General features: G+C 41.2%; 1 protein-coding gene across 3 annotated transcripts in view; it reads left to right on the plus strand.

Moving 5' to 3' along the window:
* DRD3 (dopamine receptor D3) overlaps positions 1-13,404 on the plus strand; it is a 50,952-nt gene that overhangs the window by 8,251 nt on the left and 29,297 nt on the right. For all 3 annotated transcript variants that reach the window (XM_054551124.2, XM_009238514.3, XM_063722643.1), the window contains one exon: positions 10,688-10,800. In XM_054551124.2, the coding sequence (XP_054407099.1) occupies positions 10,688-10,800 (113 nt within the window). The remainder of the gene's footprint in view (positions 1-10,687; positions 10,801-13,404) is intronic.

A 13,404-nucleotide genomic window follows, 5' to 3' on the forward strand; every position in this document is an offset into this window, starting at 1 on the left:
GGAATACTTGAGGAAAAAATATGTATTTATTCTTCCCAGTTAGGATAATCCTAGTTGGGAGGGTGAAGGGTCTTATAATTATCTTGATTTTTCTGTCAACCCAATTAGTCTGAGTCAACCTTGAAGTCAGAGACCAGATCTTTACTCTTCATCTCCTGTAGCCTAAACGTACTACCTGGCACACAATACATGCTAACTGCTATAATATTTGATATATGAATGATGAAATGAATCTTCTCTGTAATGTATGCATTATATGGGCTATTCCTGCTAATACCATCTGCCTCTCTATCTATTGTTACAGTCAGACTTTTTGGGGAGAGGACTTTTGGGGATGAGATATTTGTTATTTTACATCCAACAATAATGAGCCTGAAAAAATTTTGAAGCATGTGATATTTCTGTTCAAGAATGAGGCACTTTAGGTGCAACCAGCCAATATGAATTGGTCAATAACTCATAGCACTGTCATCATCCTCCTAAAATGTTTTTGTCCATTTCTATGTGTTCCAAGGATTCTTAGGTCCTCCAGAAGGATGAATGTCAGAAAGAAATGTAGGCAGTGGACCTTCACTCTAATGAGCATTTTTATTCCCTCTAAGATAAAACCAGGCTTTTGGTGTCTGTAACAAAGCCACTCAGGGGCATTTGTTGGCTATGTATTTGTGATTATTTCTAGGACTCTGGTTGGACCATAATGGAAAAATCTGTATATACTGGTTTAGGAGATAGACATTGTGACTTTTCGACACTAGAAACCCATGGCACCCCTTCTAGCCACGACTTCTGATTTAGTGGTGCTCCTATTCTACTACTGAGCATAGAAGGGCAGCTGAGACTACAGAAAACGACAGGAAATCTTGCCAAAGGCTTAAAGAAATCACTGTAGTAGTACCTATAGGTTTTCTTCCATGAGAACAGCTCTGATGAAGTTCTTGTTTTCTCCCCATAAAAACCATAATACTATGCTCTCTGTCCAACAGGTTATTTCGTGTAGGTATTCAGTGATCAAGATCATAATTTTTACATTTGATCTTAACCAAAAGGCTGAGAAGCAATAAGAGCATGATTTTTAAAATCTATATTCACATAAGGAAGATTCAGGGGAGCAGAGATGTCTCCTCACTGGCTTTAGGGCCTCTTTTTGGTCTTACCAACTTGCTTCAAGACCCAGTCAGTGTCTTGAAGCAAGTTGGTAAGACCAAAAAGAGGCCCTAAAGCCAGTGAAGAATACAGAGGACCAAGTCTCTCTACCTTACATCAGTCTATACTTTTCTTAATCTCAAATGTTTTCCTATCTTTCCTTAGAGGCAGATGAGGCACCTTAATGAAAGAAAAGAGCACTTTGAGCCCTTAAAATATGGGCTATGAATACATAAATCCATGTGCCTCAAGAAGAAGCAAAGTATTATTCTCACTAACTTGTCCTAATGATAGTACAGTTTGAGTAGCTACTCTAGTAATTACTTAATTATACCTAAGAGCTCCCTTTGGAAAAGAAAAGGGTGCAATGTTGATCACCAAGACTGCTGTAGGCTTGAGGGCCCCCAGGAAGATAAGATACATGAGAAGAACACCATTTTGGGATCCAAAAGATTCACCAAACTCACAGCCGCATGTGCTTTGATTTGAACACATCCACCTTCTTCGAAGGAAAATTAGCTCATTTTGCCAGACACCAGTATTTATGAGGTTGGAATGTTTTGGCTGTAAATATTGGAAACCTTGATTAGTTGTGGTTTAATTACATTTAATGTTTTTCAAATAACCAGAATTCTGGAGGAAAAGAATTATTGTGTTGGTTCAGCTGCCCCATGGTGTCATCACAGACCAGACTTTTCCATCCTTCCTCTTCACCATCCTTGGCAAGCTGGCTTGGTTCTTTATCTTGCCATAGTCCCCTAGCACCATGGCAGTATTCAAAAATAGGATGGGTAGGGACAGCAGGAAAAGAGAGAGAGAGAGAGAAAGAGAGAGAGAGAGAGCATGCACTTTCCCTGTAGTAGCTTAAAGCATGTTTCTAAGAGATTTCACATAAGCTTAATTGGCCAGAACTTAGTCATGAGGCCACCTTTAGCTGCAAAGGAAGCTAAAAAAAGAAAAAATGAAAATGTGTGTTTTATTTATAAAAGATGTAGGGGTGGGGAATTGCTGTGACGTAGGCAATAAAGTATCACATTGCCTTTATTGGAATTCACTGGGATGAATGTCATTTCAACACAGTGTCATGCTGTGAGAAAAAGACTCAGAACTTGGAGTAAGAAGACATGGATTTAAGTGCATAAAATGGAGGTGACAACAACATTTTCCATCCTGAGCTGATGTTAGACTCAGCTGTCATCAACTGATAGAGTATTTTGTTAACCAAAACTTTTGATCTATAAATATCTCACTTAAGACACTTTTAATTATAAGTTTGAAAAAGCTTAACTCCAGTTGGCTTAAATGAAAAAACAGAATGCATTGGCTGTCATACTAGGAACTTTATAAAGTCCTCTGGTAGCGTGGGCTGCAGGCACAGTTCCATCAGGGCACCAGCTCCATTTCCCTGCAATTCTCTCAGCTCTGCCTTTTTTCATATACTGACCTTACCTGCAGGCAACAGGCTAAGCTATAGGTCTCACATGTCCGCACCACACCATTCACAGCAAGAGAGAAAATCCTTTTCTTAGAATTTCTAGTAGAAGTATCAAGATGTGCTCTGATTGGACTGGCTTGTGGCACGAGTTCCAGCTTGAAAAATTGATTTAACATAGGTTATATGTTTCTTCCTTGGATACTGCCCAGTGATCTCATAGATTCCCAGTGGAATCTAGGGACTATTTATTGAAAAGATAGAAGAGGATAGTCAGTAAGTGGGAACCACAGTCAGCTTTCATTGGTATCATTCTCATCTTTAAGACACACAGGAGCCTTCACTTGGGCGTACATAAGAGGGCCCACAGGGACCAGTCACTGACGTGCTTCAGTATTCTCTGTCCTCAAGCCTGGCAGAGAAGTTCAGGACAAAAACCAAGCAGGTGACCTCACAGAAGATTATATTTCAGAGGGCTTCTGGCTTGGCTATCTGTTTAATTCAGTTTGCAGCATTTTCTCAACTTTTCTGTACCATCCCAATTAGTTCTATCTCAAATTTCCTCTCAAGATTTTAATTTCCTGCTTTACCGTCTGCACTCCAGAGCTTCCTCTCCAAGCACAAACATCTCATTTTGTTCCACTCAGTGAAGCACCTTTTGTGATGTTTAAAACACTTTTATCAGGATAGAAAGGCAGTATAAGCAGCCAGGGGAACATTTGGAATACTAAACTCAGACTACTTGGGTCCCAGTGTAGACAGGAGGAAAAACTTGAGGATTAAGAAAGGTAGTCAAGCAAGATAGAATAGGATGAGTTCAGGCAAGGAAACGCACCACAGAAAAAGTAATCGAGGTCGGATGGTGATGAAGGAAAAGAATAGCAAAATTTTGGGAAGGGAAGAATCTTTGAGTTTTGTAATGATATTGATTATTAAAAATAAAGAAGTGGGTTTTTTTTTAAAGGAAAGTTTTACCACAGCTCAAAAAACCCCAAATGATAATTTAAGACCTCCCTACTGGAAAACAAAAACAGGAGATTCTCACGATCTCTTCACCAAACTCTGGATTTTGATAAAAGTCATAGAATATTAAAGCTGGAAGGGCTTGGAGATTATTTTTGCAATCATTTCCACAGTGTGATCCAACCACAGGAAATTCCTGGCCATATTCTAATGAATGGTTTCTCTGAGGATGAGTCTTGGAGTCTCATATCCAAATGAACTACTCCATACTTCTTATGCACCTAAACTTTCAGCAGCTCTGAGCTAAACTTTCATTAGGGGGTGTGTTAATCCATCTTGTGCAGCTACAAAAGAATACATAAGGCTGTATAATTTACAAAGAACGGATTTATTTCTTACAGTTCTGGAGGCTTGGAAATCTAAGATCAAGAGGCCTGCATCTGGGAAGGGCCTTCATGCTGTCATCCCATGGTGGAAAGTGGGAGGGCAGGAGACAGGCAAAAGGGGACCAAACTTGTCCTTTTATAAGGAACCCACTCCCACAAGAACAACATTAATCCACTCATGAGGGCAGAGTCCTCAAGGCTAATCACCTCTCATTAGGCCCCATCTCCCAACACTGTTGCACTGGGGATTGAGTTTCCAACACATGCCTTTTGGGGGACACACTTAATTTATAGCATAAGGGAAGGAGAGACTGCTTGTTAAAAACACAAACTGTTGGCCAGGTACGGTGGCTCACGCCTGTAATCCCCACACTTTGGGAGGCCGAGGTGGGTGGACCACTTGAGGTCAGGAGTTCGAGACCAGCCTGGCCAACATGGTAAAACCCTGTCTCTACTGAAAATACAAAAATTAGCCAGGCATAGTGTCGGGTACCTGTAATCCCAGCTACTTGGGAGGCTAAGGCAGAAGAATTGCTTGAACCCGGGAGGCGGAGGTTGCAGTGAGCCGAGATCGTGCCACTGCACTCCAGCCAGGGCAACAGAGCAAGACTCTGTCTCAAAAAAAAAAAAAAAAAAAAAAATACAAACTGTTGAGTCTACCTCGGGTCTACCAAACCGACATTTCCAGGGCAGCCCTGGAAGTCTAGAGTAAGCCCCAGGCCCCACTCCCACCTTATGTGACTTGTGCAACCAGCTAGTCATCTGCTATGACATTTGGGAACCAATAAGCTACAAACCCCCTATTTCATAGATGGAGAAATGAAGATGCAGAGAAGTGAAAAATCCTTATTTATTATTCTGTTTTGCCCCACAGCAACCCTCCCACCAAGAAATACTCCAAATGTGGCAAACAAAAATGGACTAAAGAGGCTAATTAGAGAAGTACTTCTATCTTTGCCTCTTAGATATTTCCAAATAACTAAAAATTCATCCCTTTAGAGTTGGAGTTCTTAATCTGGGGAGTTCATCAACTTGGATGTAAATAAAACTACTCCTTTATTTTCCCTGAGATGAAATTTAGAATTTCCTTTAATTCCAAATGTAGGTATCAACCTACAGCAGAAGAAATCTTTAGTGTCACTGGTAGAAATCACATATTTTTTTTCTTAATTTTTTTAACTTTCTTTTTTTTTTTCTTTTGAGATGGAGTCTCACTCTGTTGCCCAGGCTGGAGTGCAGTGGTGCAATCTCAGCTCACTGCAACCTCCACCTTCCGAGTTCAAGCAATTCTCCTGCCTCAGCCTCCCAAATTTTGTTTAACTTTGTAACACTCCTTCCTGCGTGCTGATGATATTTATATTTTCCAACCACATTATGATTGTTGCAGACATCTTGAAACATCACTTATACTCATCATTACTTTGAAATTATAGGAATTTTGGACCTGCCACTAGATCTTGTTATTTAATGAATTATTAAAGAAACACATATAGTTTAAATACTTTGATAACTATATTTCAATAAAATTGATATCCTTTATGAACCACTGTATTTATTTCATGCTTTAAAAACATTCTTCTGGCCAGGCGCAGTGGCTCACGCCTGTAATCTCAGCACTTTGGGAAACCGAGGTGGGTGGATCACCTGAGGTCAGGAGTTCGATACCAGCCTGGCCAATGTGGTGAAACCCTGTCTCTACTAAAAATACAAAAATTATCTGGGCCTGGTGGCATGAGCCTATAATCCAGCTACTTGGGAGGCTGAGGCAGGAGAATCGCTTGAACCCGGGAGGCGGAGATTGCAGTGAGCCGAGATTGTGCCACTGCACTCCAGCCAGGCGACAGAGCGAGATTCCATCTCAAAAACGAAAAAAGAAAAAAAAAAAAAAAAAGAAGAAAAGCATTCTTCTGAGAAGGGGATCATGAAGCTAATGAAATCCACAGGATAAAGAATGCTTAAGAAACCCTGCTTTAGGAACAACTATTTCTGAGGATCATTTTAAGCTCCCCTTAACCCCAGACCAGTGTTTCCCAAACCAAGACAATAAGAATCACTTGAGGGACTTATTACTCTGAGCGGGACCTAAGAATCATTTTGTTTAACAAGAGCGTCTGGAGATTTGGGAAATGCTGCCTTATAATCAGTAAATTTGGGGAATGCTGCCCTAGGCTGTGTCTATTGAAAATCAATAGACAAGTTCAGTACCTGAAGACACTTTCCTGCTTACTCAACTTCTGTATTGCCACAGGGAGTTAGTTACATTCATTAACAAGTAAGAGTAACACCACCTGGTTGCTGTATAATTCTGAAGTGAGTTATTCATTAGAATGCAGGAGAAAGAATCGTGTCTCTAAAAAGCCTCAAGTCAATTTGATTTTTTTCACTTTTTTTTTTTTTTTTTTTTTTTTTTGAGGCTGAGTCTCGCTGTATCGCCCAGGCTGGAGTGCAGTGGCGCGATCTCGGCTCACTGCAACTTCTGCCTCCCGAGTTCAAGCAATTCTCGTGGCTCAGCTTCCCAAGTAGGTAGGATAACAGGCGCCCACAACCACACCCAGCTAATTTTTGTATTTTTAGTAGAGACGGGGTTTCACCATGTTGGCCAGGCTGGTCTCGAACTCCTGACCTCAAGTGATCCACCCACCTCCCAAAGTGCTGGGATTACAGGCATGAGCCACTGCGCCAGGCCTTTTTTCACTTTTATCTGTTTTAATTTCAAAAATCATTTTGCATTTCATAATCTTCCAACGCTTTGTACCTATCTCACCTTCGGTGCCTATCACATTGCCTCATAGCTGTTTTTTAAGTACTTATCTCCTGGGCCCTCAGTTCACCCACACCCATTCACACATTACTTCTGGTAATAGGCACACATTGTATTCTGAGATCCTGGGAACAAAAACAGGTTTGTTTCAATACACCCGCCCAAGCAAACTATCAGACACATCATGGGCATTCATTAGACCATGGCTATAGGGGTAATGGATGGACACACACCAACTCTTCTACCTCCTATGATATTAGAATAGAGTTACATTGTACACATCTCAGAAGAGGCAAGCCACTGAACTTTGAGAGGCAGGAAGAGTAATGGTAATATAAAGGGGTCAAAATTCTAGCTCCTTTTACAAGCTATGTGTCCTTAGGCAAATTACTCAACCCTTCCAGGTCTCCATTTCTTTATCTATAAGTTAGAAATCACATTTACCTCTTCAGGTTGTGATGAGAAAATGCGTGAGAGTTACCAGCATATTCTTGGCACCTAGATGCATTTTACTGATCCCTTACTATTAGTTGCTTGATATGGAGGATGCCAATAGAAAAAAAAAAAAATTTCATTACAAGTCCCACCAATTAGAGACTTATTTTAATGAGTAAGCTCCAGGGAAGGCTAAGTGATGGCACCTTAGTGGGAATTATTTTAATCAGCTAATCAGATTGTTTTCTTCTTGACTCTTAGCTCAAATCAAGGAGGGAATGAGAATTTTGATGGCAGAATCAGGAGACGGGAAAAGAGGACAGCCAGAATGGGATGACAGGCCAGTGGGGGCCTGGAAGCCAGAGAACAGCTTGAGGGCTTTGTCCTTTGGGGGCTAAGCAGGAGGGGTATTAAATAAAACTGTGTACTTTCACCAGCCCCAGAGGCAGCACTTACCACTGTCTCTTGCACCATTCTTTGAACCCTGGGATAGAGGCAATCAGGAGGGTGTCTCTTTCCCTAGAAAGGAGATGATATGGTCTGTCACACAAAAATCCCTGAGGAGCACCTGGTTTTCTTCTTTCCCCTAGTATCTACCCACTTCCATCCCTTTTCCAACAACTACCCCTCCTCACCTAACACTTCCCTATAGCAGGGTGTGTAACAACCTACATTCCAATGCTCTGTCTGCCTGTACTAGCCCTGTGACCTTGGACAAAGTGCTTATTCTTTCTAAGATTTTAGATTCTTCCTCTGCAATGAAGATAATAATCCTCTGTTGTAGAATTATAATTGGCAATAGAGGCCATGTATGTAAAGGGCTTTGCAGAATACCAGGCACTTAGTAAGCATTCAATAAATGTTAGCTGTTATTATGACAGATTATGTCAGAGGCCATTTATTGTTTCAGAATATATTTTCATGGTTAGGCCCTGCTCTGGGAGTTGGGGATGCAGCAGCAAACAAGTAAATCTTCCTGCTCCTGTTGGTGTTGGTTAAGTAACAATAACTCCATCTCCTATCATGTAAATGTATAACTTGTCTTCAAAAGCTCTTAGAACCCATACAATAAAAACAAATTCAGTTTTCAAAGTCTGAAGTTTCAAAGTTATAGAAATTCCTCAAATGGGTCATGTGGGTTGGTAACACATGTACAGTGAATTCTCAATAAATGTTAATTCCTATTAACAATATTAGGATATCATGATGATCTCTAGTATTTTATTGATGAATGCCTTACTTCTCCAGTTATCTTGTAAATTCTTTAAGGATAGGCCCTGTAGTACATTTTGTAAAACCTCTCAACACACATGACATACACTCCTACAAACCAAGTACTAAGAGCTTCACAAGTATTTGCTTTATAAGTGCATGAATGAATGAATGAATGAATATCCAGCAAACACTGAAGTTTGCTGTTATCCTAACTATCATTTCTCACCTACCCTAGCCCAAAACACACATAAACAAACATGTGCTCACAATTATGCCAAAAAGTGTTTTCTTACCCAATTTAAAGCATTAACCGCAGAGTAGAAATAATGTTGAAATAAAATTTAGTATGCAAATTCAGCTTTTGCAAGAAGCTTTTTGAGTATGCAACTGTCCTATGTAATGAACAAAACCATCTTTTATTCTCCTGGTTCCCCTAAATCATTGTGTTATTATCACTCTTTAGATCAGAATTCTTACGTCTCAATCTTTTAAAAGCTTTTTATTCTCAGGATTCCTATAAATTCATATTCAGCCTTTATTTATATAGAGCCAATTGGTCAAACTAAAAGAGAGACAGTAAATCCAAAACCAAATAAAAAATATGACGACTTCTTCACTAGTTTTAACTTTTCATTGTTGCTTTTAAACAAAAAATCATTGGTCAGGGTTTCTCAAAACAGTCTGGAGATGACCAAACATAGGAATAAAATGAGATGCAAAAAAAGAAATAAATCCAAGGGGAAGAAGTTGTTAGGGATGAGGAAGGATAGATGGCCTTTTAGGACCTTGTTTTACTGGGATAAAACAGAAATGAACAGTAAACTGACCTGGTCATATAAGAAGATCCTTGGATGAGAAAATCCAGATGAAGGAATAGCACTATCTTTATGCACAGTCATTTGGTCAGTATCTGTTTTCTTGTTGAGAAGCTACTTCAGAGGCTACTGTACCATTTTTCACTCTTTCTTCCTCTTAAATGGCCACTGGGCCTGATCAGGAGGGGTATTGTGAATACTCAGCTACAGCCAGAGGCACAAAGCCTGGCAGGTTTCTCCCCGAGAACTAGAGTCCCCCAAGAATGACAGCCCACCTCCCAGGCAAGAAGCTGGTAACTGCACAAAGCCTCACCGTCCATGAGTGTGGCCTTTGGTGGACATTTTAAAAATGACAATCTCCCTGACACATCTTCCTGATTCAATTAGGCTATGTAAAAGTTTTAAAAATAAATAGAAATATACTAGAATATAAATGATATTACCTAAATTTCCGACTGTAAGCGTTACTCAGAGGATGTTATGGAACTTGAAACACATGTATAGATAGACGCATGAGGTTGAAACCATCCTCCTGAATTCTAAGTAGTGGAGAGAATCCAGCCCTTTTCCCCACCTTTTGTTTTTTGGGATGTGGGTGGGGAGGGAGAGTGTTGAAGGCAGTCACATTGGCACAGATTTATTTTACATAGACTCCCATAAATGTTGTTTCAGAATGTTTCCAAGCTTTACAAGCTGAAGCCAGATAGATTTTTACTTCGGAGGTAAATTTTATGAAAAATATGTTCTTAGCTTATTTCTTGAGTACATGATGAGCTCTCTACTGGGTGAAGGACTTGAGAGAGACAGTTTTGGCACAATGTACACATCGGGCAGTCACCGAAGTTCTTATACCACTAGCTGAGCATCTATGAGTAAGTTATCACTTAACCACAAGGAGTGTTAGTTGCCTCCTGAGTTTGAACTTCAACAGTGATTCTCAAACCTTGGTATGTATAGGAGTGTTTATTTAAAAATGAAGACTTTAGCCGGGCTTGGTGGCACATGCCTGTATTCCCAGCTATTTGGGAGGCTGAGGCAGGAGAATCACTTGAACCAGGGAGGCGGAGGTTGCGGTGAGCCGAGATCGCACCATTGCACCCCAGCCTGGGCAACAAGAGCAAAACTCCACCTCAAAAAATAAAATAAATTTAAAAAAATAAAAATGAAGATTTACAGACCAAAGAGCCAAAGATTCTGACTCAGTAGATATAGGAAGGATTCAGAAATCTACATCTTTAATAAACACCCCACTGTGGACCACACTTTGAGAATCACTGGACTAATTGACTTGGAAGATCACTTCCAGCATTAGCATTCTAACATTCTGTGAATCTGTCCTTTCTTTAGGCAACCAGTCTTGGATAGCCTGGCACTCCCTCGATGTCCATCTGCCCTGTGGGAACAACGGTACACAGGGAGCAGGAGTGCCAACAAGTGCCAACATCTACACTAGGCAGCAAAGGAAAGAAAATAGGGCCAGCTGGGTTGTTGTTCCTTCACTGGGGTAAACACTAACATCCTTGTCTCTGATACGCAGGTGACAGGTGGAGTCTGGAATTTCAGCCGCGTTTGCTGCGATGTTTTTGTCACCATGGATGTCATGATGTGTACAGCCAGCATCCTTAACCTCTGTGCCATCAGCATAGACAGGTAGGGCTGCAATTCCCCTTCCAGGTGGCCCAAAAGCTGGGGAAATGGGGAGAGACACATTTTGCATTTGAGGGTACTGGGGTCACCTCCAAGTAGAACTTGAAACTGGAACATTTTCTTTCCTCTCTTTTTCTTTTAAAGTATGGTTTGCAGGTGAGAAGAAACCGCTGTGACAGGTGGGAAATAATGACCCTATAAGATTTCCTAGCCTTTCTTCTCCTCCAGCTCCCTGAAGAGGATTCTGGTTTTGCTTTTCCACCATCCTTTGGGGTTTTTTTTTCTTCCTAATAGGAAGGAAAGCAGGAGGGGGAGAAGGAGGAAAGGTGAGCTGACGGGTTGGTAGGAAATTCTGTTGTTGTTTTGTTTGTTTTTGTTGAAGGGAGAGATGGAGAGAAGGTGGGAGAGAGAGAAAGAAAGAGGGGCAGGCGTAGGGATAATTTTTGAGGGGGAGAGAGGAGAGAAGTGAGGGAGAAAGGCAATTTTAGAAAGCATGGCTGTGATCTATATGTTTCTCTCATAGAGCTTAGAGAGGCAAGTAAAGAAGAGTATGTTTTTTAAAATTACATTTTGGTTGCTGGGGTGAATTGCTGTGATTTTGACTCCTCTCTCTGTGTGTTCTGCCTGAGTAACATTGCTTTCTATCCCTGAGAGCACCTGGACTCACCACCCTTGCTCTGGGTCCCTCTGTTTCTACCTTCCCCTCTCCTTTTGTCTTCCTCTCTTCTTTCCCCTTTCCTCTGCCTGAGCCTTAGATTTGCCTGGCTCCCCTGGGACATCACCAGCCTCACTGAGAGCCCTGGGGGGAAGGAGGTTGCTTTCAAGCCTATGGCCCTTGATGCCAGTCAAAAGCCTCCTCCCTTTCCTGCTCTGAGTTCTCTCCCTCCCACTTCCCATTCTGCTTCTTCTCCTTCTCCCAGTAATATCATCCATCCACCTCATAGCTCCAACAGGTGACCCAAATAAGATCTGCCATTTATTGAGAATTTATCACATTGTGCTAAGCTTTGACACACATTGACTCATTTCATCTTCACAATTCTTAGGTGCTGTTATTATCTTATGTATTATTCTAGGTACTGTTATTTTATGGTATAAACATTGGCTTCCTTCAAACAGGGACCACTGAATTCAGCTGAATACTCTTTGTTCAAGACTCTGTAATGGGCACAGCAGGGAAGGTCACAGGTGATCAGGAGCTAGGTCTTGTAGAAGAGTTTGGGGTGACAATAATGAAGCAAACGAACTGTAGTCCTCCACTTCTGCAAATAATGCATTCCTGAAAATGTGTACTAAATATCTAGAAATTACACAAAAGACTTAGATATCAGAGCTAAAAATATTGCAAAATCCCCATCTCTTCACTTTTTAAAACAGCTTTATGAAAATATAACTCACATACCACACAATTCATCCACTCAAAGTGTGTAATTCAATGTTACGTTGGTATGTTTACAGACTTATGCAATTACATTCCTTTTTTTTGTTTTTTTTTTTTTTTTTTTTGCAGAGATGAGGTCTTGCTATGTTGTCCAGGCTGGTCTCAAACTCCTGGACTCAAGCGACCCTCCCACCTTAGCCTCCCAAGTAGCTGGGATTACTGGCACATACTACTGTATCTGGACCCCTCTTTTTTTTTTTTTTTTTTTTGAGATGGAGTTTCACTTTTGTTGTCCAGGTTGGAGTGCAATGGCGTGATCTCGGCTCACTGTAACCTCCACCTCCCAGGTTCAAGTGATTCTTCTGCCTCAGCCTCCCGAATAGCTGGGATTACAGGCATGCGCCACCACACCTGGCTAATTTTGTATTTTTAGTAGAGACGAGGTTTCTCCATGTTGGTCAGGCTAGTCTCAAACTCCCAACCTCAGGTGATCCACCCACCTCAAACTCCCAAAGTGCTGGGATTACAGGTGTGAGCCACCACGCCTGGCCTACCCCTCTATTTTTAAACACACTCTTTAATGGTATTATTTTCAGCATTGTGGACATGTTCTTTAGCTTTCTTCTCAGTTGGCTAGCCAACCAATTGATATAAATAAAAAAATCATCCAATTAGCTGATTGGTTTGCAGGATCACTAGAGGAAAGTGTGTTCATATTCATTTTTTGGTTATTGTTCAAAATTCCCATTTCAGCACGTAAAAGGAAATGTGAGGCTGTTGCTATAGAGGGCACAACACTGAGCCAATTGAGGGGGCCTGTGCTATGACCTCTAGAAAAAGCAGGCTGGAGATACCACAACATAGTGACAGAGAAAGCATTGTGAAGTTCAAGGGTGACTGAATCAGACTGTGGGAATGTGAAAGGGCTTTATGGAAAAGAGGATCATTGTGATAGACTTTGGAGCATTAGAAGGATATGGGGCAACCTGGGAAGAGATGAAATTGAAAAGGGGGATTGAGGCCAGGCACGGTGGCTTACTCCTGTAATCTCAGCAATTTGGGAGGCCGAGGCAAGAGGATCGTTTGAGGTCAGGAGTTCAAGACCAGCCTGGCCAATATGGTGAAAACCCATCTCTACTAAAAATGCAAAAATTAGCTGGACATGGTGGTGGGTGCCTGTAATTCCAGCTACTCAGGAGGCAGAGGCTGGAGAATCGCTTGAACCC

This window comes from Pongo abelii, chromosome 2 (genome assembly GCF_028885655.2).
Source record: "Pongo abelii isolate AG06213 chromosome 2, NHGRI_mPonAbe1-v2.0_pri, whole genome shotgun sequence".
NCBI classification, from domain to species: Eukaryota; Metazoa; Chordata; class Mammalia; order Primates; family Hominidae; genus Pongo; species Pongo abelii.